We start from the raw sequence: 21,407 nt of genomic DNA on the forward strand, positions 1-21,407 counted from the left end.
GCTGGCAGGGCACTCCGTACATCCTGGTGGCTAGGGGCCGGCCTGCCACCACCACCCTGTTCTCAAGCCATGCCTTTCACAGGTGTTACAGATGGTGACTGCACTTCTGGGACACTGCCAGCCTCTTCAAGGGCAAGGGGCTTGCTTTGAGCTGCTCTGCACCCCCTCTTTTAGGAGAATCAGGCCACCATAGGGACAGAATTTAGGTGGCTGTGTTGGCTCGACATGAAAACAGAGATTTCTGGCTCAGTGGTAGTCTGGGCTAGTGTGTGACCTTGGGCTTTTTAATCTTAATCAGTCTAGGGACAAGGCTTCACTTTTCAAAGCATTCCTTTTGTTGTTCTTAAGATTTTATTTTTATTTATTTATTTTCAGGGGATGGGGGCACAAGTGGGAAGGGAGGGGCAGAGGGAGAAAGAAGCTCCCTGCTGAGTCCCAGTGCAGGATTCCATCCCAGGACCCTGGGATCATGACCTGAGCCAAAGGCAGATGCTTAACCAGCTGAGCCCCCAGGCATCCCCTTTGAAAGCATTCTTATCTAAAGGCCAAGTTCCATAACTAAAATTCCCAACAAAGGGGCAAAATTTTTATCAAGTACTGTCTTGTGGGAAGGTCTTTATATCAAATGTTGCTTGAAACAAATAGGTCATGAGAAGCTTATGTGGAGATCGTCTGTTGTCTTGGAACTTAAATTATGCTTTCTCGTATCTATTTTGCTAAGATCGTTCCTCATACCTTGCTATAATCCAATATCTCACAGAAATCCATAATTACCCTGATTCTAGAAACTTACAATATGGAGTATTATCCTTGATTCTAGGAATCTGCCATGACAAAGCCTCAATAAACACAGAAGTCAGCTTCCTCCCCTTGCTTCTAGAAATGTCTGGAGGCAGGAGGGACAGGCCTGAGGCACCTGGGCTCCGTGCTGGCAGATTTCTCAGGCGCTGGTTGCAAAAGACAGTTCCTTGTGGGCAGGACTCAGCCCACCAGGCCCCAAGCAAAAGGCAACAGAGTCAGCCTGGAGAGGCAGAGGGAAGTCTCCATTCACCCTGGAGGCGGCTCCTCTGCCTCTTCAGGGTACCCGACCCCATTAAAATGAAGCTGCTGTTGTTTCCTTCCTTGGGGGAGAAGGGGAGTGTGCAGAGGTGCCCACGTGTCTTCAGGCACAGGCAGGAGCTAAAGCAGCAAGTGAGGGTGTGAAAAGAGAGCAAGCGCCTGCCTCCCTACTCGACCGTCCCCCCTTTTGGGTTGCCAGCTTCCCTCTCTTCTCCTTGCGGCTTAGTTCCCCACCCACCGCCCTCCTACCTCACCGCCACAAAAAGCAACCCCAGCAGCCTTCAGGCATGGGCCCAGTGACAATGCAGGTAGGAGGCAGCCCTCATCATGGGCTGGGGGCAGGGGACGGGGCTACACCCCAGAGAACCTCCCCAGGACCCTGTAGGTGGGAGCCCTTTGATGCCACTTTAGAAGGTGACGTGAAGAAAGAGCTGCCACTTTCTGACTCTGGGGGACTATGAGGCAAGGAGCCCATCACCTTGGCTTTGGAAGCCTTCTTTGTGGGCTTTCCCTGGGACAAACAGCATTCACTTCCTCTTCCCCTTCCTGCCTCACACTTAGGGCAGGAAAAGAGCCTGGGCTTTGGTGGGTAGAACTTGGGTTTGGCCTGGCTCTGTGGTCCCATAGCTATGTGTTCCTGGGCAAGTCACAGAACCTCTCCGAGCTTCAGACTTTTCCTGTATAAGAAGAGAAATAATAACAACACTTACAGGGTTGTGGAGATTGTAGGAGTTGTAGGCTCTGGAATGTTTTGTAAAGCACATTTGCGATGCATTTGGTGGGGGGAACAGGCACAGGATGGAGATGTGGGCTTAGGCACAAGGTGAAGAAGGCATCGCGAGGGCATCGAGGGGGACCTCCTCCTTGCTGCCTGCAGCCCCAAGAAAAGCCCCTGGGAGTCCGGATCTCCTCCAGCTGTCAGTTCAGGGCACTTCTCCAGCAGGAAGTTGGAGGATGGTTTTGGTGAAAGTGGTGGCTGGAGGATTTCGGTGGAAGGGCATCTTGGAGGGGAAGTACACTCTCCATTCTACCAGACTCCCAGCTGGGGTTCTCCGCTTCCCCCTCCCTTCCTTCTCCTCCTTCTCCTCTTCTCCCCCGCCCCCCCCCATCCTCTCCTTCCTCCTCTTTCCTCTCTCCCCCTCTCCTCCTTCTCCTCTTCCTCTCCCTCTCCTCTCCCCACCCCCACCACCTCTGCTCACTCTGTCCTGCGCTCAGGTATTCCTAGGCCCTCTCCTCCCACTGTGCTGGGGTCAATTCCCCCCAGTGGACGGCCCATTATGCTGCAAACTCTTGGGCCCTGGGATGTGTCCCTCCACCTCTCTGGACCGTAGTCTATTCAAGTGTAAATTAAGAGGGTGAAGCTATGCATCCTCCAAGTCCCTTTCTGTTCTAAACATTTCGCAATTTTTTGGTACTCTGTTAGAGTCACTTAATTTTTCTTTATGGGGGCTGTTTTTCAGAGTAGGGGCTGGGGGTTGGAGTTGGGTGCCGGCAGCTCAGAAACCCTTCCTGGGCCTTGGACTAGTAAGGATTTGGTGGCTTGGTCCAAATTTGGCTGCCCTGCTTCCTCCCCCTCAAGGCCCCCGCTCTTGCACAGCCAGGGGGCACGCTTTATTACTGGGAGGTCCTGAGGAGAAGATGGGGGCTCAATATTGCAGCTCCTGGGAGACCATAAGGGAGTGGAGACCAGGCTGCTTTTTCTGGGAAGTAGTGCGATGGGGCAGTGAACCTGGTAAGTACAGTGGTCCCCTGATGGAAGGAAGTCTGTTACTTTCATCTGGGGAGCTTTCAAAGATACTCAGATGTTTAGAAACAGAAAAATCTTAAAGATCAACTCTTCCAATACGCTCCCACTTGGAATCTGGGCTGGAATCCAGCTCTTTGACTTTTGGGACAAATCTCTTTCCTTTGTGCCATGCTGGATTTTTAACTTTGGTTGCTGGCTAGGGGATAAAATGATCTGTCCTACATTCAGGGCAGAGATCAATAGTGTGGTGAAACATGAGCGAGCTTTCTCAAGGCACTAACGTGTCAGGAGGGAGGGATGGAAGGGAACCCAGAGGCGTCGACATTCTGTTCCACATCTGCTTCTGTTCCCCACCAAGAGCAGCGGGAGGAGGCACGCCCTAGTCCCAGCTCGGTCCCAGAGCACAGGGCTGCGGATTACCTGCTCCCTCTGCCGATCGGAGATTGAACACAAAGCTGCCCGCAGGCTGCTCCGCGGCCTGGCGGTACCACAGGGGGAAGCCGTCCAGAGTGAACACACTGGCCGCATCCTCAGGAGTCAGGAACTTTCTGCAAAGACAAAGAGTTGGTACCTCTTCACAGATCTGGGAACACGCTTGTCCCTTTCTCTTTTTTCCACACAGGGTCATCGTGGCTGGGCCAAGAAGAGAGATTCATCTCTGCTTTAGTAGAGTTGCAGGTAGAAAATATTGGCCACCACACTGATTCTACCCCAGATGATGTTCCCCAGCAATTCGTGCCTTTTCCAGATTCAAATGTTGTTGCACCTGATGGCATGTTAGTAGCTAGAAGAGGTAGAGCGCCTGTATTGTGAAAGGGGACTTTTTTGGTTAAATAAAAACTCCTTTGCCGGCAGGGTGTGTTTCTTTTGGATATACCCTAATTTCTTTCTGTCTGGCTAATTGGCATGTCTGAATGGGGAAATTGCATGGTGAATTCTATCACTGCACTAATAGAAGGGCATAAATTCCCCCCAAATGGTTACTTCAAAAGTCATTGCCTCTAGGGTTTAGAATGTATGATGAGTTATCTTTTTCTTGAGCAGCTTTACCTTGCTAATTATGGTTTTGCATTGCCTGAACACACAGCAGCCAGCAGAAGGGAGTGCTGGTCCAGAAGCAGAGTGGGAGGCAGGGAGAAGCTGGTTTGTGGATTAAAAAAAGACACTGTGGATAACCCACAAGGTGGTTAATTGAAGTTTGATTTTAAGAGTGGTCCACTTACGTATTCCAGAAGCTACCTGTCTTGTTGCACAGTTCCTGAGCTCGCCAGTCATGCCATGGTCTAGGTGAAGGGAGCCCTCTGGAGTTGTGGGGCCCCTGGGTGGCCATTCATGGTGGCTGCTTTTGTGACCCAGGAGGGTCTCTCTTTATTAAGATTTCTCTCTTCCATTCTTCGAAGCCTTTCAGAGGATGCAGAGGACTGCCAAGGACGCTTTACCCCCTTCATACTGCCCGGTGTGGTTCACCCTGTCCCACTTTGGCCAGACAATGACATGGGTATGCAATTTTCTGAGTGGGGGTGGAAATTTAAGGGGAGGAGGAGGTATGAGTGGGGGGCCAGCTGGGTAGTGACTGTGGGGAGGTCAGTTCCCCATGCTGTTCAAGGCCTTTGGGTGAATCTAAAATTTACCACCAGATTTGGTCCACTGAGTTATTTGCTGTATCTCTAAGTGGACCATGGTAAGGGCTAGAGAGGCAGAGGGCTCTCTTCTCTTCACCTCTCTGGGAGTAAGGGGATATGGGGAGAGGGAAAAGCAACTTGATTTTTTCTCCTAGAACGCCTTAGCTTTTTAGCAAGTGTGGTTCTGTCAAAGTCCTGGAAGAAGCTCCTAGATGGCTGGAGCTTGGCCATTCTCTTCCAAAGACCTGCTGACTTCTGACTATTTGAGTCTCCTGGTTTGCAAGCGGCTGGTTGCTCTGCTCTCCCAACCCCCACCTGGCCTCCTTCTCTGGCTCCTATTCTCCCTTTGCTGCAGTACTTGGTGGGGAGGACACCCGGCCAGCTGGTCTCCCAGAATCCAGGCTTTGCTGGGAGCAGGGTCTCTCAGATTCAACACTATTGACATTTTGGGCCACACAATGGTTGTGAGGGGGTTTAACACCATCCCTGGTCTCAGCCCACTAGATGCTCACAGCAAACCCCCATCCCCGAGCTGTGACAACAAAAAATGTCTGCACACATTGACAAATGTCCCTGGGGTGGGGTTGGGGGAAAATCACCCTCAGTTGAGAATTGCTGGCTTAGGGGATATGTAAGTTGTCAGTAAAGGAGGGGACACAGATAAATGATTTTGCTTGTCACATACAGACTGTCCCAAGGGGGAAAACAACTTCTGGGTTTCCTCTTGTGGAAGTGATTAACCCTTCTAACATTAGTGTCCCAGCCACTTTCTTGCCTGACTGGGCCATTGTCCCTCCTCTCCCGGGGACAACTCCAGGATGCATATAATCCTGATGAAGAGTTACTTTTCTGACTCTTTTAATCTACAAACCATCACCTTCCACACTCTGTGCTCTCCTGGCCTCTGAGAGTCTGCCTGCCCACATGCCGCAGGAACACGCTGGAGGGATCCCTCTCCCGGGGTGCCCAGCATGACTTACTTGTCTGAGACCTTCTCAGAGCCCACAAACAAGGTGCTTCTGAGGAGGCCGGCGCGGGTGCCCAGGAAGGCCATGTCCACCACTTGCTCGGACTCACTGTGAGGCAGATGGAGCAGATGTCATTACCAGGCACTACAGCAACAGGTCTAGGAAAGGGGGCACTGCGAGGCCGGGGAAGACCTGCAGGTCTCTGCTAGTGCCTGGCTTGATCTTCCTGGGGAGGGGGTTGGGGGGCAGGCAGAATGGGTGCTCAGAGGGTTACACACACACACAGACACACATACACTGCCATCCACTGTGAGCATCATTTTATTATATCTGGTAGACCCGGCTCCCCTGGGCAGCACCTCCCCTTGTTAATGTGTTCCCTGGGCCTATGCCTTTCTGTCTTTTTTTTTTTTTTTTTTTTTTTTTTTGGTTCCTAATTTGTCCATGCAGGTTTTAGGGGAGTTGGCTCTGAAAGACAGGAGGAATTCAGGAAAAGAGATGTTGTTTTGTGACCTTAGGAATAGGAACTTTTTATGACTGACACAGGACACTTCACGGTTTTAAAACCGTTTTCACATGTTTACCTTATTTTTAAAATGGAAAAGGAGGAGGAGCAGACACGGTCTTCACCCACCCATGTGAACCCAGTAGACTTTATAACCTCGCCAGCAGTATTGGAGAAAGAAAATCCATTAGCTAGCTGGAGTGTAACTAATATTTCTCATGGTCCCAAAGCCATATTTCCACGATGATGGCACCAGTGTGGGAGTCATCACTACTACCACTTCTTCTTCTCCTCCTCCTCCTCCCCCTCCTCCCCCGCTCCTTCTTCTTCTTTTTAAAGACTTCAGGTTTTTTGAGATAAAATTGACATAAAATTGTAAGATTTTTAAGTGCTCATTATGATTATTTGATATATGTGTACACTGTGAAAGGGTTCCTCCCATCTAGTTAAATAACACGTCCATTATATGAGGTATTTATCTTTTTTTGGAGGTTGAGAATATTTAAGTTATACTCACAGCTAATTTCAATTATATAATACAATGTTATCAATTACAGTCACCACGTTTTATTAGACCCTCAAATCTTCTTCCTCTTGTAGCTGAAAGACTGTGCTGACCTGTCTTCTCCCAGCAGCCCACAGCAATCACTCTCCTCTCTCTGTTTCTATGAGTTTGACTTTTAAAAATTTTCTTCTTTTCTAGATTCTACATATAGGTGATGCCATGTAGTATTTGTCTTTCCCTGTCTGGCTTGTCTCTCTTAGCATAATGTCCTCCAGGCTCATCTAGGTTGTCACAAACGGCAGGATTTCCTTCCTCGTGGCTGAATAATATTTCATTGCATATATATATGTAATATATTACATTCTCTATTATATCTATATATCTATATGACATCCTCTTTGTCCATTCCTCCATTGATGACATGTTGTTTCCATATCTTGGCTATTGTAAATCATGCTGCAATGAACACAGGTGTGTAAATATCTCTTTAAGATAATGGTTTCATTTCCTGTGGATAAATAATGAGAAATGAGATCGTTGGACCATATGGTAGTTCTCTTTTGAACTTTCTGAGGAAGCTCCAAACTATTATTCATAGTGACCAATTCACATTCCCACCAACAGTGCACAGGGTTCCCTTTTCTCCACATCCTCACCAATACTTGCTGTCTCTTGTCTTTTGGGTAACATTCTAACACGTGAGGTGATGCCTCGCTGTGTTTTTCGTTTGTGTTTCCCTGGTGATTACTGATGCTGAGAACTTTTTCATGCATCTGTTGGGCATTTGTAGGTTTCCTCTAAAAGCTAAAAATGTCTTTTCAGCTCTTCTGCCCTTTTAAAAAAATCAGATCGTTTTGTTGCCCTTGAGTTCTGTGAGGTTTTTTGTTTGTTTGTTTTTAACATATTTTGGATATTAGCTTCTTATTAGATATGATTTGCAAATTTCTTCTCCCATTTTGTAGGTTGCCTTTTCATTTTATTCTTTTTCTTGCTTAATTGCTGTGGCTAGGACTTCCGCTATTATGTGGAATATCAGTGGTGAGAACAGACATCCTTACTTTGTTCCTGATCTTAGAGGAAGAATGTTCACCTTTTCATTGTTTTCACCATAGAATATGACATCAGCTGTGGGCTTGTTATGTGTGGTTTTTATTTAATTATTTCTAACTTTATTAATATTCTTGCCCCTCACCCAATTTGCTACAGGTTATTACCCAATTTCTCGCAGTACCTAGATCAGTGTGTTAGTGAGTGTAGAAGGTAGGCAATGCCCAAAGCATTGCCAAGGGGAAGTTTTTTTTTTTTTTTTTTAATCAAGGCTCAGCTGTGTGGGTATTGGGGATTCCCTACTGGGATTCTGTGAAGAAGGCTGTACCATGTGACATTCAAATGATGACACCTGGAGCTGGATTAAAGCACTTGATCTACAGTCTGGAAAACCACAGAGGAACGGATCTGGAAATGCAGACAGGGCCTGCCTGCCCCCCTCTGATGAAACAAGAATTTCTGGGGTTGGGACCTAATGACTTTCTCTAAAAAGTTTCCTGAGGCAATTAAAAAATATATTAGAGAGAGAGAATGAGCAGGAGAGTCTTAAGCAAACTGCACTGAGCACAGAACCGGATGCAGGATTCAATCTCACAATGCTGAGATCACCACCTGAGCCAAAACCAAGAGTTGGACACTTACCCAACTGCACCACCCAGGCACCTCTGATGCAATTCTTAATTCAAAAGTAGTAGAGAATAGTCTAATGAGATTCCTGTACCCATCGGTCAGCAGCAACAATTACCAGTCCATGCCAATCTTGTTTCATCTACAGCATCCCCCAGCCTCTCAACTAGATTATTTTGAAGCAAATCTCAGATATCATTTCATTGGTGAATATTATAATTTCTATCATTAAAATATAAGGAATAAAAAAATCCTTTATTCTTGCCATTATCACACCCAAACCCACCCCTCCATTCCTTAGTTGCATCAGATAATCCAGGAATCCAAAATCCTTTTTTTAGCTTATTTGAATTAGAATCTGACTAGGGTCCACAAGTTCATGTGTCTCTTTTCTTTCCTCTCTCTCTTTCTCTCTCTCTCTCATCTATCTAGATCTAGATAATAGAAATTTATATTTATTGAACTATAATCTACTTGCCATACAGTTCATCCATTTAAGAGGTATAATTGAATGGTTTTTAGTATGTTTACAGAGTTGTGTGGCCATCACCAGTCAATTTTAGAACATTTTCATCATCCCCAGAAGGAACCCCCACGTATTAGCAGTCATCTTTAGTCACTTTCAGCCTTTCTGTCTCCTCTCTCTGTCCCTTCTCTTTCCCTTGCAATTTATTCGCTGAAGTAGGTCGTTTGTTCCGTAGTGTTTCTGCATTCTGGGTTTAGCAGATCACGATGTTGTGGTGTTAATCAGCATGCTCTCTTGTCCCCTGTATTTCTTACAAGCTAGCAGTTAGACCTACTGGCTTGATAGAGGTTTGAGTTATTATAGGCAGTGTGTTCTTGGTCATGAGGCACATACTATCTGATTGACTAGAGGTGGCCAAATAGGGATATTCCTTAATTTCTTCCTTATTTTATTTGTATCTGAAATACTCGAATAAAGATAAACTTCTCCTCATCAATATTTGGCTATCCTGAGATGCAAACTTGGTATAGGAGAGCCAGGATAAATAATTGAATCTCTGTTTGTTCACCAGTTTTTAGAATAATGAGTTTGTTTCTTAACATTTTCTGAAGATGACTAAAAAGCTTTTTTCCCCCCTCTTCAGTACCATTATGAACACAGGATTTAAACACATTAAACATGTTTTAATCCACTGAAGTTATCATACTTTTGTTACTCTAATTGTCCCCCCTTTGACCAGTGAAAGCCACTTCAGTTTGATTCTGGGGTCCCTCTAGCACAATGTAGTGATAGTCTTTAGTAACTTCTTCTGGATATGACAAGATGCTCCTGGCTCATGTTTTACAGTTCTGCCCTTGTCCTGAAATCAGACATTTCTCCAAGGGTTGCTGACTCATTTTAATGAGGACTTCTTAATATGCACATTGAAAGTCCACAGTCCAGAGCTGGGGTGCTCACTGAGGCATGGACAGGGCCAGGGTATCCTTCTCGTTCCTCAGGGAAAACACATCACAAATTCATTGATATTTCCAATTCATATTCAGCAGCACATCTTAATTTCTTTGATCTAAAACATTTGCATCTCTTTTTTCATTTGCTGAAAACCTTGGCTCCTAATGACATTAACATAATACTATTTGCTCTATTCATCTATATAGTTTGAGAATAATTGTGCCAATATTATTTCTAGCAATGTGGTTACTGAACATGGTTTAAGATTTTATTTGTTTGTTGTTTATGGTTCTGTGTTTTCAAGTCTTTTGAAAGGATTTACATTGTTATGTCATGAGCTTGATACATAACTATGTTTATTTGTTTCATTTGCCTTCAAATTTTTAGAGCTTATTTAAGAAAATCTAATCTTGTTTTATAATGATATAAAGCATTTACATGGTTCCAAAGTCAAATATGTAAAATAAAGCATGTTCATAAGCCTGTCTCTGTCTCTATCCCTGTTCTTTCACTCTGCATAAAGTAATCTTTTTTTGTTTTCTTGTTTATTGTTTCATTAAAAAATATAGGTGCACATATGTATACATATACATGCATCTATGCTTTTATATGTGTAAGTAACTATGAAAATATATTTGCTTCTCCTCTTTTTAAATAAATAGTGGAGGTATTATATATACTTTTCTCCATTGGTAAGACCATTTCACTGCAGTATGTAGATTTGTCCTTTTTTACAGTTACATAGTATTCAATTATATGATTTATTTAAGGAGGCTCCTACTGATGGCTTTAGGTTATTTCTATCTTTCACTATTATAAATGGAGCTCTAACAAAAAGCTCATGTATGTAACTTTTCCTATTTTTCGTAGTATATCTTAAGGATACTTTCCTAGAATCGTATTGCTGAGTCAGAGTGTAAATGGGTATGTAATTTATTAGATATTATCAAACTGTCCTCCATAGGCTTTGAAACATTTTGTATACCCACTGACAATATACACAAGCCTGATTCCCCACAGCCTTGCCAGCCTGACTGGCAACAAACTTAGATGTTATCAATCTGATGAGTGACAGTTTTAATTTAATTTAAATTTAATTTAATTAAAAATTTGGTACAGTTTTAATTTACACTCCTTTTATTATGAACTAGAAATATATTTAAGGACTATTTGTATGTATTCTCTGAACTGTCCATATTTCTGGTCCTTTTTCCTTCAAAGTGATTGGGTTTTTTACTTCTGTATTTTTGAAGTTCTTCGATAATGTAGGGATAGTAAGCTTTTATTTGTTATATAAGTTGCAAACATTTTTCTGGTTTGTCATTTCTGTTTTCACTTTGCTCATGTTTTTATTTTTGCCAAATAAATATTTTTATGCTGTTAAATTTGTCAGTCATTCTTTTATTGCTTCTGAATTTTGAGTCATCGTTGGGAAAGGTTTCCTAATTCCTAGATTTTAGAGCAATTGGCTCATTTTTTTTTTTTTTTTTTAGTAATTATATGGTTTCATTTTTTTTTTTTTTTACATTTAAATCTCTGAGTCATTTGGACTTTATCCAGGTGTATGGTGTAAGGGAATAATACAATTTTATCATTCTCCATATGGCTCTCAAACCACGTACTAAAGAGTCCATTTTCCCCTGGTCTGACATGTCTTTCCATATGCATTTAGAAGAATTTCTGGATTTTGTATTCTGTCCTCTTGTCTGCCTTTCTATTCGTGTGTTAATACTATACTTTCTAAATTACAGAGATTTTTGCCATATGTTTTAATATGTTGGTAGGACTAAACTTGCTTTGTTGCTTTTCTTTTTCAGAGATTTTTTGACTATTCTTTCAAGTAAATGTTATAATCCATTTATCTGGATCCAGAAAAATACTGATGATATTTTTATTGGGATTACATTAAATTTATAAATTGACTTACAGAGGATTAATGTCTTTGTGATGCTGGTTCTTCCTACCCCAAGACACTGAATATCTCCTCATTTGTTCAAGACAACTTTTATGTCTTCCAGGAGTATATTATAATTCTTCTTGTGTACATTTTAGGACATATTTTATTGTTTATACCTAGGAGTTTCATTACATTTTATTTTTTGTCCTCTTGAATATTTTCACATGACATTTTTAAATCTAGTTTTTTGTTTGCATAGATAAAGGATCTTAATTTTTGAATGTTCATATTATATCCTGCTACTTCACTAAATTCTCTTAGTGTTCATGGTAGTTTTCCTATAAATTCTTTTGGAGCTTCAAGATATATAATCTTATGACCTTCTTAAACAGAGATAATTTACTTTACCTTTTCCACTTCTCACTGCTTCTATGTGCATTCTCTTGTCTGGCTGCCCTGACTGATACCTTCTGACCTTGTTAAGCAGTAGTAGGGGTAGGGCCTGTCTTAGTCCTATCTTTAGCTGAGAGAGGCTCTAGCCCCATGCAGATGTTGACTTTCAGGCTTAGGTCAAATTTTTTTTGAAGATTTTTATTTTTAAGTAATCTCTACACCCAACATGGGGCTCAAACTTACAACCCTGAGATCAAGAGTTGTATGCTCTACCAACTGAGCTAGCCAGGCACGCTGGTCAATTTTAATTTTATTGATTAGTTTTTTAAAACATGCATGGATGTTACTTCTTGTTCAAATATCTTTTCTGCATTGATATTATTGATAGGGCATTATATTACCAATATGCCATTTTATATTAATTCTCCAGGCCTTCTTTTCTTTTCTTTTTTTTTTTTTTTTTTTCTTCTTCTTCTTCTTTTTTTTTAAAGATTTTATTTATTTATTTGACAGAGATCACAAGTAGGGAGAGAGACAGGCAGAGAGAGAGAGGAGGAAGCAGGGTCCCTGCCGAGTAGAGAGCCCGATGAGGGACTCGATCCCAGGACCTGGGATCCTGAACTGAGTCGAAGGCAGAGACTTAACTCACTGAGCCACCCAGGCGCCCATCCAGGCTTTCTTTTCTAATATACACCTGGGTTAAGAATATTTTTTCTTCAGTGTTTCTCAACTTTAAAAATGTCTCTGGCTAATCTCAAAACTTGGAAAGATGAAGATCATGCCCCTTCTCTCCAAACCAGTGATCCAATTCCCTAGACCCCAGAACCAGGCTGCCAGGTTTTGATTCCAGCTTTGCCACTTGGGAGGCATACGACCTTGGGCAAGTTGCTTATCTCACTCTGCCTTGGTTTCCTCATCTGTAAAATGGGGATAACGATAGTATCTATATAGCAAGGTGGTTATGAGGCTCACTGGGTTAATATACACCAAATACTCAGAACGTTGCTTGGCCTGTTATATTCTTTTTTTGTTCTCTAGTTTAATTTAATTTTGTAGAGATAATACATTCACATGGCTCAAAATTGTACCAAAAATTTATACAGTGAAAAGTGTCCCTTCCATCCCTGTTTCACTTACCCATTTTCTACTGAGAAGCAACCAATGAGAACTCTTTCCTACTTGGTCTTTCAAAGATAGTCTATCTGTACATGCACATGTACAGACATACTGTCTTGTCTCCATTTTATAGAAATGGCATCACAATGTGCCCAGCTTTTTGTGTCTTGCTTTTTTAAATAGGTGGTTGTTTCATATAAAATGCTATTGTTTTCAGTAGGTTAGCATTAATTAACTTGAGTGTCTTGGGGAGGTTTGACATCTTCACGACGTTAATGTTAAATCTTCCTCTTCAGGAACAAGGTGGAGTCCACTGTATTCTTGACCTCATTAGTTTTTTACCTTCCCAACATTCATGTGCGTGCATACACACACACAAGCCATTTATTTCTTCTTTCTACCTGTCCATTAAATATGACGGCACTAGGTAAACATCAGCAAAGGGAGTGAGGAAATCTAAGGCACTAGGAAAGACCAAGGCCAAGTCTGTACTTCATAGTGTCTTGAGCGTACTTGCTGGAAATGAGGTCCTGATCTACTCAAACCACTTTTACCAGGGCACTTGGTGAAGGGGCTCCCACAGCTACAGCCCAGCCTCAGAGAGGTGTTCCTGGAATGGGGCTACTGCAGTGTGGGTGGGGGATCTGGACCTAGGCCCGGGAGACATACACTTGGTATTTTTCCAGAGGGGAGAGCAGCAGCATGTGTGGGGTGTGGATGCCTTGCCAAGTCCCTGTTTTACTGGGGCCATGTGAAGGTAGCTCTCACTCTCCCAACGTCTTCCCACCCTCATCATATTCCTCTTGGACCCAGTTGTCTCCTGAGCTGCCAGCCACCTAGTGGGAGGGACCCTGACTCAGCCAAGGGAATCCTGGGAGCTGGGGGTGCTTCCCCTCTCAGAATCCTTGCCCAGCCCTGGACATACTCAGAGGCGTTGAGAGCCAGCGCTGTCCAGTAGGCCTCCATGGGGGCGGTCACCACCGCGTCGAGCAGTACCTCCCGCACAAGCTCCTCGTCGCCTGGGGGCAAAATAAGAGACCAAACAACTTATTTCCTCCACGATGGTGAACACAGCTCATCTGCCCTTACAAGGAATTCTGACCTCAGGGGATGAGATGTGCGTCATAAGTCCATGTCTGGGACTCATAGAACCATCTATATGAGCTACAGGAAGTCATGTTGCTTCTCTCAGCCTTCACATATTCAATCCCAAACAATACGTGAGTATGTCTAAGTGGTTTCTAATGCTCTTCCCAGTTCTGGTATTCTGTGAGGTTAGAACTCCCCCACACCTGTGACATTAGCCCTTGTCCTGCCCCGGCCCCTTCTCTTCTCTGCTGCCATCCCTCTGCAACTTGGTCATCTCCCTCCCAGCAGGGAGGGCCTTTTTGCCAGGTCTGTGAGTTTGAAATTGCCTCAGAGCCTCCATGCATGCTGTTCCTTGGTCTGGATGCTTCTCCCCTACTCTTTGCATGGGTGGTTCTTCTTTTCCCTCTCTCCTTTTTAAAAAAAGTACTTACTTTTATTGAGGTGAAATCTACTTAACAAAATCCACCAATTTAAAGCATACACATCAGTGGCATTAAGTCCACTGACAATGATTGCAGCCGTCACCTCTGTCTATGTCCACATTTTTATCACCCTCAAAGCCGATCCTGTGCCTGTGAAGGCAATGAGCAGCTCTTTTTCATCCTCCACGTGAGTAACAGGGTCTGACAGAGTCAGGCACAATAAGGGACCCCACACAGAGTCCTATTCATGGTACTTACCACAGTTTGGAATCCCTACATCTACACACATGCTTGCTTCTTTATGGTGTGGTTTCCCCACCAGATTACAAGCTCCCTGCAAGTAAGGGCCTCACCCATTTGGGCCATCTCTGTCGCTTCAGTGCCCACACCAGGCCTGGCCCAGAGTACGTGCTCAGTACAGATTTACTGATGGAGTGAATGCATGAATGCACAAATAAGTTGGGCCAGCATGGGACGCAAAGTCTTCTTTGGGGGTGATACTTATACGTCAGCAGGAACACTTCTCTTCCGAAGAGGAAGAAGAGGGACCCTACTGAGGATGTGGCTGATTTCACCAGTTGCTTCTGTGTTGGGAAATTTAAGGTTAGCCTGAGAACGAGGCCCTGGAAAACACAGGCCACAGGCTACAAGACACCATCTGCTAGAAGACTCTCCTTTGCTAAGATGAGGACTTTGGGGGTACAGAGCATCAGTTACTGGCTTGGGGGCCCTCTGCTGGGTGGTGGTAGGGACAGATCTATGGGCAGGCTGAAGCCCTTACACTGTGTGTCTCTCTAGAGCACTCCCAGTGCCAGGATGAAAGACATTCAAAGGGATCTGGGTCCCTGACATGGGGATACACCCATGCTGTCACAGTGCTAGGAGCACAGACAACCTCTTGACGCCAAAGTGAAAATCTCCCTGTTCTCTTTAAGTCATGGGTGAGTCTGTGGGATAAGGCTGCTTGGCAGTGAGTAAATTTCTCGGTGGCTCAGCCATGAAAAAGAGTGAAATCTTGCCATTTGCAACAACATGGATGGATCTAGAGAGTATAATGCTAAGTGAAATAAGTCAAAGAAAGACAAACACCATATGATTTCACTCACAGGTGCAATTTATGAAACCCAACAAACAAACAAAGAAAAAAGAGACAGACCCAAACAAGACAAAACAAAATAAAAACAACAGACTCCTAACTACAGAGAACAAACCGATGGTTACCAGAGGGGAGGTGGGTGGCAGGATGGGGGAAGCAGGTGACAGGGACTAAGAGGGTGCTTATCGTGACGAGTGCCATGTAATGAATAGAATTGCCGAATCACTGTGCTGTACACTTGAGATGAATAGAACACTGTATATTAATTACGCTTGAATAAAAAAAGGTTGATAATGATAATTAATGCAATAAAACATCAGTAATTCAGCACTTTAAAAAAACACATCAAGACCTTACACATCGAGGTTAGTGTATTTTTCTTCTGATCTCACTTTAAATTTGCTTATATAATTTTTGATAAGTATCATACTAAAACTTGTATGTAGTTAAATTTTTGAAAGAAAAGAAAGGAAAGGAGAAGAGAGATAAAAAAGAAAATCTTCCGTGGGTGGGGCTGGCACTTACACTCGAGATCTGGGTCCTCCCCTGTCAGGAAGCGGACCACGGCCTCCAGCTGGCTGAGCTTCCGGTGGTCAGGGTCAATATCTGTGATGCAATAGATCCTGGAGCCCAGGAGAGTCAATGTCACCTCAGGAAAATTCCACCTTCTTCCCTCCCATTCTCTCTTCCTCCCGTACAGCGACTTTCCCACTTACCAGTCACTGGCCAGGGCCAGATCTGGGTGAAGCAAGTCGTGCAGGCCTGAAATCAAAGCTCACACTCAGTATGATGCTTGGTCGATGTGGTAAGGGTATGCGTCTCATTTGCTTACGAACAACTGCCAGGAAGCTTCTCTGGGGAAGGGCTGGGTTTTATTCTTCCTTATTCTTAGTCCCTCAATCCCTCAGGGAGGGACTCAACCGCTATGCTGGTGGTGGGTTTGTACAGATAATGCCTTTGTCCACATTGCTCCTGCTTCCTGAAATGCTTTTTCTTCCCATTGCCTCATGTCCAAATCTCACCTATTAGGTTCTCTCTGAAAGGAGATAATACTTGGAAACCCGTGATTTTTGGCTTTAATGGCTTCATTGTACCCAACTGAGCTGAATGGCCCATTGAAAGGAGAGCCAGAGATGGGCCATGTGCGTTTTGTGTAATCTCTGTAGCCTCATGCTACCCCTCCACCAGCCGTGTGCTCGTTATGCGTTTGTGGATCGAATAAGTGAAGAACAAAGGCCCTACAGAGCACCTACTCAGTCCTCAAGAAGGTGGCGTGGATGTCCAGGGAGTTTGGTCATTTTGGGGACAGTGGGAGACCGAGAAGGAGAGACGTCCAACATCACGGATGTTGTTGTGTAAGAGCAAATGCAGGGATCCGGATCACATGGGAGCATGGGGCTGGGCACAAGGGTCTGCCAGGGACAGCTCCCAGAAAAGCGACATCTATATTGGGACGTGAAGAGTGGGTCCAAACTTAGATGGGATGAGAGGGTGGGCCCTGGAGAGGAGAGCTTTTCAAGGGAGAGCACAGCACATGGGAAGACCTTGAAGCTTAGTGCATGGAGAAATGACTCCCCCCCCACCCCTCCAAAATTCAGAAGGCCACTGAAGGTCCTTTAGCAGTGACACAATGTGATCTGGCATTTCTAAATAGGTTCCTCTGGCAGAGATTTACAGGAAGGGAGAGGTGGGAGACCAGTTGGAGGCTGCTGTGACCGTTCAGGGGAGAGGTGACAATGACGGGTGGCAGAGAGACGGACGGATGAGACGCACTCAAGAGATGGTGAGGGAAGAATGGACAGAATTTGACCATTAGAACTGTGACCCCACTGTCTCAAGACTTCCTGAGACATCCCTGAGCCCTGGGTATTGGTTTTGTGCTCTCAAGGTTCTCAGGCAGCTGGAAGTCAAGAGCACGCTGGGTTAGGGAGGGCGGGGCCCTTCTCTCCCATCCTCCCCCCGACCCGGGTTTCTCACAGCCCCTCTCAGTTCATGTCTTGTAAGCTCCCTGTTATGGGTTGAGCTGTGTCCTCTGAAAAGATATGTTGAAGTATGAACCCCAGTCTTTGTGAATGTGACTCTATTTGAAAATGGGGTCTCGGCACATGTAGTCAAGTGAAAATGAAGCCGTTAGGGTGGGCTCCGACCCGGGATGCCTGGTGTCCCTCTATAAGGCTAAATTAGAGACCCACAGAGGGAGAAACCCTGTGATGAGGACAAAGGCTGCAAGTCAAGGAATGCCTGGGGCTTCCAGGAGCTAGCGAGGCCAGGAAGGATCCTGCCCCGGAGGGGTCAGAGTGGGCAGATTTCCAGAACTGTGAGAGAATTCATTTCTGGTTTTTAAGCCCACCAGTTTGTAGTGCTTTGCTGTGGCCGTCCTAGCCAGCTTCTGTTCTTCCCCACCTCCTCTGTCATGCCCTCTGACAGGTGAAGTCCAGTTTTGTCCAGAGAAACACCTCCCCTCGAGGCCTTCCTGCTCTGGTCCAGCAAAGCTTTCCACGAGGGCTAGTCCTAGGCTGAGTTGAGTTTGACAAATGACCCACAGATCCTGCACAATCTGCAGATCCCCTCCTGACTAGGCAGCCCCGCTCTGAGAGTCGCTCTCAAGTCCCGGACCTGGGAGCCTTCCGCTCTGCGCCGGGTTGGCCCTGCTCAGTGCCCAGGGAGAATCTGCATTTCCCTCTACGCTGCCCATCAGTACTTGCCACAGACCCACCATCTTCCACAGATGTGTTCCCCAGGAGGATGTATTCTCCGTGGCCCCGGGACAGCACCACTCCCAGGCTGTGGGGAGAACAGAGAACGAGCATGTTCAGTGACAGCAAGAGCCAAGGGGCACCCGGCCCACCTCCCTCCTTACAGTCACTTGAGGTTTGTGAGCTTTCTGCCCCGACAAGTGGCCTGCAGGACAAGATTTTGCCCTTGGCTTTGCAGGTTGTCCCCTCTAGAACTGTTCTATTCTTTTCATCGGCCTTTCTTCCTGAGAAGGACCCTGTACGTTCTCTAGGACAGGAGCCCCCCTGGCTCCCATTTTAGTCAGGAGTCATCCCAGAGCTTTCAGGGACCTCCTGAATTGTGAGAGGTTTCTGTATCCCACGGGGTCCCACAAACAGGAAAGCCCTTTCCTGCCTGGTGAATCCCACAATGCCGTCCTCTCTATCCTGGTAGAACACTGCTTTTAATATCTGCTGAACATCTGAATCACTTGGGGAGCTCTAAAAGATACTAGTGCTGGGGCCCCACCCCAGAAACTCTGAGTCTACTCGTTTGGGGCATTGGCAACTTTGCAAAACTCCTCAGGTATCCTAATGAGCAGTCTAGGCTGAGCAGGAGAGAAATGAGAAATGAGGTGATTCAGAGATGCAGTCTACTTGTTTACTAACCTGTATAATTCCTCAAGTTGAATACGAGTTGGAAGGAACCTAAGACAATTTTGAATTCCATCTTTCATCTTACCATTGTTTACATTGCGTCGCTTTAAGATCCTCTGTCCTCACCGACCACAAAGAAAGAGCTACTATTTCCTTTTACAAGGGCCTCCTTCTATAGGCAAGAATCGAAGGCCAAGTGCAGCTGAGTACCTTAACTAAGGTCACACAGCCTGCTGGAGGTGGGCTTGGGACCCAGCCCAGGCAGTCTGGCTCCACCCTTGCACAGAAGGATTCACCCGCAGAGTGTGTCTAGATCTTGTTTCCTGCAGGCAAACCTGTTTTTTTTATTTTTTTTTTCCTTTGGGTTACCACAAAAATTGCCAACTAAATCGAAATAAACTCATTACCCTGATGGGAGAGCTCTGCCCTGAGTGGTGGGTATTTACATTCCAACCACTGCTCCCCCTTCCACACAAAACGGGGGCCCCCCTCACCTGAAAGGTGTGTCACTGATGTCTGTGAAGAAGTAATCGTTGGTCAGGAAAAGAACTCTCTTCTACAAGAAAGAAGGAAAAAGGGTGTTTGCTGGGGAGAGGAATGCCTGATCACGACTCCCACCTCCTCATCGAATGCCTCTGTGCCTCTTCCCTCACCTCTGAACCCTCACCTCCAACTGCCAAGGACATGCCTTACCTTGTTGATGCCACAGGCAAGACTGTCCACCAGGCCCAGCAAGCTGCGGCCACGGGGGCTGCCTGACGAAGGGACAGCATGTGCTGTCCCAGAAAGTGGCTGCCAGCCACGTGCGGCTATCGCTTGAAACATGTGCCTGGGGCACTGAAGTTTTACGTTTTAGATAACTGAGTGAATATACATTGAAATTTAGATAGCCAATGTGGCTAGTGGCTACTGTATCGGGCCATGCAGGATGGCATGGATAGCGACACTGGGGCTCACATGGGACGGGAGAGGAGACCGCCAGCTGGTGTATGACCCACCTACAACCTCCCCCTTTCTGGAATACAACCAAGGGGGAGGGGGCAGTGGTCCCTCCACGAAACCCCTTCTAGTGCCACATGCCCCTTTCACAGAGTCCTTTTCCTTGCAAAGCTGCCATATTTTGGGCTTCAGCTGAATTTGTGGAAGTGAGGGCATCAGAGAAGGCAGAGTGGGGGTTGGGCACCTGACGATGGGGACTGAAGGCCAGCTCGGCCACTTCCAGGCTGTGTGATCTCAGGTGAGTGACTTCACAGCTCTGAGCATTAGAGCGCTTGCTCGTAAGTCAGGACTGACAACAGCACCCGGCAGTGCCTAAGGTTGTGAGTGTTTTTCACGGATGGGTGTGGGCCCAGGGAAGAGCCGGGTTTGCTCTGGGCTCTGAAGTTTTGTGGAAGGTCCTATCTGCTTATGCCACTGGGAAACCTGTGGGCTGTGGTTGCCTCCAGAGCTGTTCTTATTCCCTTCTCTTCTTCCTGGCTTCTCTTTCATTTTGGAAATGAGAGGAAGATGTCAGAAGGGGACACAGCAGGAGTGGGGTGACACAGAAAGGTTTGTTTCTATAGGAAACCGGTTTTAGACTAAACCCGAAAGAACCGTTCTCCAGCTCTGGCCTCATCCCACGGGCTGCCCTCCTGCTTCCTCTGCCTCTGTCAGCTCCTCTCTGCAGTCTCCCTCCCTCCCAGCCGTCCCGGGCAGTCAGGATGGGAGCCAGCGGGACTGTGATGACCTTGGGAGCCCTGCCTTCCAAGGTGGGGCTGGCTTGAGTGTCTAAACTGATGATCTCTTTAATTTTTCCTTTTTTTTTTCACTTATTAAAGAAAAAGGCAAAATGCATGGATCTTTAGTATGTTCTTCCAGTAGTTTTGATAAATGTGTACAGCCATGTAGTTACCTCCCCAATCAAGATATGGAGTGTTTGTCCCCAGGAAGTCTCTCTGCCTCCTTCCAGTCCAGCCCCACCCACCCTCCAAGGGTCAACTCTGTTCTGAATTCTACGGCCTTAGATTACGTTGGACTGTTCTCATGGTGTGTGCTTCTTTGGGTCTGGCTTCTTCTGCATAACATAATGTCTTTAAAATCCATCGGTGTTGCGTGTGTCCGCAGTGTGTTTCCTTCTGTTGCCTAGGGGTGCGCTGATGTGTGGGACACTAGCTTGCCTTTGCACTCTCCTATCGATCGGTCCCTTAAATTTTAGCAGAAGGTATGGAACGGAATCTGATTGCAGTTTGAGTTTGCATTTCCTTGATGACGGATGATGCATGTTTTCATGTGTATATCTTCGTTTGGGAAGGTTCTGCTCAAGTATTTTGCCCATTTTTTTATTGGGTTGTTAGTCTTTTTGTTAACAATCTGTAGGAGCTCTTTATGTATTCTGCACACAGTCTGGGCCTTACTTTTTCATTTTCTTAATGGTGTCTTTTAATGAGCAGAGCTTACTTCATTTGATGAGGTTCAGTATATTACATTTTATGTTTGGTGCTTTTAGCATTTTGTCTAAGAAATCTTTGGATAACTTCAGGTGGTAAA

General features: G+C 45.4%; 1 protein-coding gene across 1 annotated transcript in view; it reads right to left on the bottom strand.

Annotated features, from left to right (window-relative positions):
* The window catches only part of CACNA2D4 (calcium voltage-gated channel auxiliary subunit alpha2delta 4), a 113,052-nt gene that overhangs the window by 41,399 nt on the left and 50,246 nt on the right, over window positions 1-21,407 (bottom strand). Inside the window, exons 19-25 of the mRNA XM_059404551.1 lie at window positions 19,376-19,437; window positions 18,227-18,294; window positions 16,227-16,272; window positions 16,036-16,133; window positions 13,829-13,922; window positions 5,409-5,504; window positions 3,227-3,354 (exon numbers count right to left, since the gene is read on the bottom strand). Coding sequence (XP_059260534.1) covers window positions 3,227-3,354; window positions 5,409-5,504; window positions 13,829-13,922; window positions 16,036-16,133; window positions 16,227-16,272; window positions 18,227-18,294; window positions 19,376-19,437 — 592 coding nt within the window. The remainder of the gene's footprint in view (window positions 1-3,226; window positions 3,355-5,408; window positions 5,505-13,828; window positions 13,923-16,035; window positions 16,134-16,226; window positions 16,273-18,226; window positions 18,295-19,375; window positions 19,438-21,407) is intronic.

Source organism: Mustela nigripes, chromosome 6, assembly GCF_022355385.1.
Source record: "Mustela nigripes isolate SB6536 chromosome 6, MUSNIG.SB6536, whole genome shotgun sequence".
Lineage (NCBI taxonomy): Eukaryota > Metazoa > Chordata > Mammalia > Carnivora > Mustelidae > Mustela > Mustela nigripes.